Source organism: Citrus sinensis, chromosome 1 (genome assembly GCF_022201045.2).
Source record: "Citrus sinensis cultivar Valencia sweet orange chromosome 1, DVS_A1.0, whole genome shotgun sequence".
Lineage (NCBI taxonomy): Eukaryota > Viridiplantae > Streptophyta > Magnoliopsida > Sapindales > Rutaceae > Citrus > Citrus sinensis.
In genome coordinates, this window is record NC_068556.1 from 16,520,870 (window position 1) to 16,526,869 (window position 6,000).

At 40.4% G+C, this 6,000-nt stretch overlaps 1 protein-coding gene across 1 annotated transcript; it reads right to left on the bottom strand.

Annotated features, from left to right (window-relative positions):
* Positions 1-833: 833 nt before the first annotated feature.
* LOC107177951 (uncharacterized) lies at positions 834-4,947 on the bottom strand. Its single transcript, XM_015532534.1, has 6 exons — positions 4,806-4,947; positions 4,477-4,637; positions 4,258-4,317; positions 2,683-4,140; positions 1,761-2,417; positions 834-1,439 (listed from the first exon to the last, which is right to left on the bottom strand). Exons 1-6 carry the CDS (start codon positions 4,945-4,947, stop codon positions 834-836), a joined length of 3,084 nt encoding a protein of 1,027 aa, XP_015388020.1.
* Positions 4,948-6,000: the final 1,053 nt, after the last annotated feature.

The following is a 6,000-nucleotide window of genomic DNA, read 5'->3' on the forward strand; positions in this document are numbered from 1 at the left end:
ATTAGAGTGTGACATGTGTACAATAGTCTTTAGGTTTGATATACCCTTCCAAAGTGTGAAGAGGAAATTGAAAGGGTAAGGCAAAATAAGAAATTAAAAAAAAAGAGCACGAGCCACCCTAAACCTAGAAAAGTACAGAAAATGTTTCCAAAGTAACTTAAGTTTGCCACATGTGAATAAAGGACTACTGTGACAGTGATAGCTTCTTCACCAAAATCGCTACACGTGAGCATGATATGGTCCGCACTGGTACCATCATAAAATATCTATTTAAAAGTCATATGCACCAAAAGTGAGAAAGGGAACCGACTCAGCTATTATCTTGGCCAACCTCAATAAAATCAATAGCTTTTTCAACCCAATTGGCTCATTTGAAATAGCCAATCAAATATTAGGATATGTTGTCACTGGGACAGTTCACTGTTGACACGTGTCGAGTGCTAAAGATGCTAAAGGGCTCAAGTTAAATAGTCAAATTACTCAACAACCCCTACCTAAGAAGGGGAACATGTTATTACAACTTACCTTATGTCCAACAAGATGCTAATATGTCCTTATGTACGCCCCCTATAAAAGGTTAAGTTACTCTCAACAAGTCAAGTTAAGTTCCTTTCCCTGAACTCTCAAATTTTCACTTATTTTAGGGTTTTTTTTATACTCATCCTCTTGCCAACACTTACTTGATTGGACTGTTAAAGTAACGTTGCCTGCCAACACTGGCGTCACCTCTAACAGTCATTTTCTCTTACTTTCAGAGCTGTCTCATTATTATTCATCCTAGAAAACTATTCTCAAGTGAATCAATCTTTTTTTTTTAAATGAAAGTATTACTTTCAATCATTCAACTCTGTGAATAGATACAAAAGATGGGTTGGAATATTATCCTCCCAAATTACACAATCATTGTAGTTTAAAGCTAGCTTAGCAAGTGTGTGAGCAAAACCATTACAAGTTCTTGGTAAGTGCTGTAACTTGACATGCTTTAGCCTTTCCATCGTCTCTTGAACCTCAGAAACAATCCAAAAAATCTCAGCTTTTGTGCTTTTTCTAGCTGAAACTAAATTTGATACTTCTTTTGAATCTGTCTCAACAATCAAGGGTAGACACCCTGCAATTTCAGCTACTTCCAGCCCGAATCTTGTTGCTTCGGCTTCTGCATAATCCATTCTATCAAGCCATTTTGATGGCTTTATGGCTGCTGTGATGAGTTTGCCCTCTGAGTTTCTAATTACGATGCCCAACCCCACTCTCTGATTGTCTATCTTTACAGCTGCATCAACATTTACCTTGAACCAACCTGCAGGAGGGCAATTCCAATGCTCTTGGGATGCCAAATTTTGATCTGAAATTGCTTGCAATTGTGGCATTTGGATTCTTTTATAGGACTGAACTATTGCTTCAGCTCCAGCTACTGATAGTTGGGAATCTTCCTTTTTGTTCTTGAAAATAAAAAGATTTCTTGAGTATCATATACTCCAACACAACGCAACTATCAGCTCCATTTCAGTCTTGCTTCTTCGATCAGCCAAGGCCAGCAACAAGCTTAGGACATCCTTACACTTCAGGGCTTTCACTTCCTCTTCAAAGGTTGTGAGCTTCCAAATTTTTCGCGAGGGTTTACAGTCAAACAACGTGTGGAAAATCGTCTCTCCATAACTCCTGCATCTCTGACACTAGGGGGTTTGTAAAATCTTTCTCTTCCATAAATTCTCTAATGTGGACAGCAAATCATTTGTTGCCCTCCATATAAAAATCTTCACTTTCTCCGGAATTTGCAGATACCAAATTGAGCTCCATGAACTTTTGCCTTCCTTTGAGCTGCTAGGCCTGTTTGGGAACTTCATTTGTAGAGCTAATTGATAACCACTCTTGACTGAGTAATTACCCTTCTTGTCATAATGCCACAAAACTTGGTCTAGACTTGGTTGTCTTGGCAGAGGGATTTTTAGAATTTGTGCAGCATCTTCTTGATGGAAATGTTTTCTTATTGCATCATCTCTCCAGCAGTGATCTTCATCAATCAAAACTGACACAGTTGTGTCCAGGGGAAGGCTTGGAGGCGATATTGGTTTGAACGTTTCTGGTCTTGGTAACCAGCCACTTTGGTACACTTTCACCAGCTTTCCATCTCTAATTCTCCATCTAAGGCCCTTATGAATAACCTCTCTTCCCCACAATATGCTCCTCCATATATAAGAGGGGTTTGAACCAACTTGTGCTTCCATAAAACCTGAATGCCTGAAATATTTTTCCTTCATCACCCTAGCTAAAAGCGATTCTGGTGCTTGGATGATCCTCCAGCTCTGCTTTGCTACTAGTGCTTGGTTGAAACTGGACAAATCTCGGAAGCCCAAATCCCCTCTCTTTTTTGCTTGACACATTCTTTCCCACTTGGACCAGTGAATAGATCTTTTCTCCTTTTTTTTCCCCACCAAAAACCAGCAATGGCCTTCTGTATATCCTCACAAAGCCCTAAGGGGAGCTTAAAAACGCTCATGGCATAGGCAGGCACTGCTTGAGCTAGTGCTTTTATAAGAATCTCCTTCCCTCCACTTGAGAAAAAATTTGCTTGCCAATTGGTGATTTGTTTATAATTCTCAGTTTGATTTTTTTGAAAAAGCTGGTTTTTTTCCTCCCCACCATTGAGGGTAGTCCTAGATACTTTTCATGTCTTGAGACCACCTGAAGTTGAAAAATATCCTTAATAGTCGCTATCTGCCCTTGCTTGGCATTGTCACTGAAGAACATGAAAGACTTTTCAAAATTGAAGATTTTCCCTGAGGCAGCAGCATAGCAATCAAAAAGCTGCTTTAGATTCGTACAATCTTCCTTAGTGGCTCTTGTGAAAACCAAGCTATCATCTGCAAAAAGAATGTGAGTAATAGACAAGTTCCTGTTGAATTTTAAGCCATGAATAAGCTGATTTGCTTCAGCTTGGTGCAGAAGATTTGTGAAAGCACAGATGATGAACAAATATGGCGAGAGAGGGCATCCTTGTCTTAAGCCTCTTTTAAGCTGGATAAGGCCTTTTGCTACCCCATTGATTAGCACAGAGAAGGATGTTGTAGATATGCATCTCATGACCAGCTCTACCCATTTGTGAGAAAAGCCCAACATTCCCAAAGTGCATCTTAAAAATTCCCACTCCACCATATCATATGCTTTGCTAATGTCTAATTTCAAAGCCACTAGACCATTCTTTTTATTCTTGCTATGCCTAATCTTATGAAGACACTCATACCCAACAATTATATTATCGGTTATGAGCCTATTTGGTACAAAGGCACTCTGAGTTGGTAAAATTACAGACTCTAGGATTAACTTCAGCCTATTCGCTATAGTTTTTGCAATGATCCTATAGATAACATTACATAGACTGATCGGTCTATACTCCATCACTGTCCTAGGCTTTGCAATTTTGAGGATTAAGCAAATGAAAGTATGGTTCAGAGGAGCTATATTACCTCCCTCATTGAGGATGTGCAGGCATGTGGCTATCACTCCTTCGCTGACTGATGCCCAATGCTTCTGGAAAAAAGCTGTTGGGAGGCCATCTGGGCCAGGGGCTTTCGTCGGATGCATCTGACTCAGGGCCTCTAGAATATCTGCTTCTGTGAAAGGCTGGTCCAAATGGGAATTCATTTCTGCTGAAACTTTGTGAGGCATGTTTCTGAGGGCTAGCTCCAGGTGCTGTTGGGAGGGATTTGTTGATGTGAAGAGATTATGGTAATATTCGCAAAACATTCTCTCGATATCCTCTGCTTTCTCAGACCATCTGTTATTTTCATCAACAATTCCACTGATCCAATTTTTCCTTTTCCGAGCTGAAGCTTTGGAATGGAAAAACTTAGTGTTTTTATCCCCTTCTTGCAGCCATACTGCTCTAGACCTCTGTCTCCAATAGATCTCTTCATCTATGAGCAAATCATCTATTTGTCTTTCCAAGAGCTTTACTTGATCGCCACTGCTATAATGATTGTTGTTGTCCTTATAGGTTTTCAATTCAGCCAACAACTTCTTTAGCTTCTTCTCTCTCCCTCCAAAAGCTTGTTTACTCCAGAGTTTCAATTCAGCCAAAGACTCCTTCGCTGCCTTTTTAAAAACAGTAACAGGGTCTGTATCTTTCCACATTCTCTTGTACTGCCATTCAGTAAACACAATTTCTTTACATTTCTCATAGGGACTTTACATGTCTTCATAGTGAGTTCTTTGGAAAACTCGTTTACTGGACTTTGTATTTTTTCCTTTCTCTTCTACCGAAAACAAAATTGGGTTATGATCAGAAGTCCAAGTCTCCAAAGTCTCAGCATCTGGTTCCTGAAAAAGACTTCCCCAAATCTTACAGCAAAAGAACCTATCTAATCTTTCCTCGACCAAGTGAGTTCAAAATCTCCTGTTTGACCAAGTAAAAGGTCGGCCTTTGCACCCTAAATCTATCAACCCACAGAATTTTACTACTTCTCTAAACTCATTTACAGCAAGCACACTCCTATCTTTCTTTCCAGTCTTCTCCTTCAGGTGTAATATCTCATTAAAATCTCCAAAACAAAGCCACGGCAGGGAGGAAAGACCAGCTAACCTTCGCATCAACGTCCAAGTATGTTCTTTTTTATCTGATTCAGGATGCCCATATATTCCTGTACATCTCCAGTAGCTACCATTTTCAACATGAACCACTGCATCTATATGGTGTCTACTGTAAGATTTAATATCCACCACAACCTCCGAAATTCATAACAAAGCCAGCCCACCACTCAAACCGTTTCTACTAACAGCTAAACAATTCTCAAATTTTAAAGCTTTACCTTTATCTTGCATTTGCCCAGACAGCAGCTTCGTTTCACAGAGAAACATAATCTGTGGCCTGTGCAACTGGAGAATTTTTTTAGCTTCACGGAATGCTTGGTCATTCCCCATCCCCCGAGCATTCCAGGATACAATCCTCATGGCTGTCGGCGAGGCTGGCACCCAGCCTCCGCCGTTAATTCCTCTGTGTTTGTGACTGTCATCTCCACTTATCTTGTTTGCTGCATTTCCAGTTCCCACTTACCCTTTGCTTCTGGCGCGCAGCTTTCGGTTTGAAACTCACCGCTTTGTCTTTTTCTTTTTGCATCTGGGCTATCCCCGTTAAAATCTCCATTAAACCTTTTAAGGCTCTTTACTCTCTCAACATCCACTGGAGTTCGCTCAATAGCTCTTGCTTGCAGCTTCCATTTACGTTTTTTAATTTTTTTCTGTGTTGCGTAAGTTCTAGCAGTTTCTCCCAGGCCTGATTCAACATAAGCTTCGTTTGGGCTTTTCCTAACTTGGGCTTGGCTTTCTTGAGAGTACTGAAGCTCTTTTTCTTTTTCTTTTTCATTTTTATTTGGCTCATTTCCGCCTCTCAATTCCCGCTCATTTGCATTTTTTATTCCTGCTACACTACCCCAGGCTTCTGTTTCAGGTTCAGAAGCAACTGGGCACACCAGCTTTTGGCCACTTTTTTCTGACAATTTTGAGAAAACCGCCCCATCACCCTTTGGACTACCTACATCTGAATCGGGTTGATGTCGGGTTGACCTGCCTTTACTTTCTTCTTCACTAATTTTGTTCACCAGTTGCAGCTTCCTCACTACATTTTCCTGAGCTTTTGGCTGGGGCTGTACATTACGCCTTTGATTATCATCATCCATCTTCCATCGTTCTTTCCCTTTATTCAGCTTTAGTTTTTCTGCATTTGTAAGTGCTTTCAACCGTGGTCCATATGCCATCTCATCTCTAGTTTGACCTTTATACTGGTTACACTCCCTAAATTGATGCCCAACACAGCCACAAACAAAGCAAAAATCCGGCAGTTTTTCGTATAGGACCGGCATAAAGATTTCTTTCTTTTTTCATCCCTTTTTTTGGCCTCACAACTTTCTTTTTCCATGTCTCCAATCTCCACTACTTTTTCATCCTCCTCTGGTTCCAAGCTTAAAATCTTTACTAGGGGTTTTGTTACATCAACCGAGACTCTTA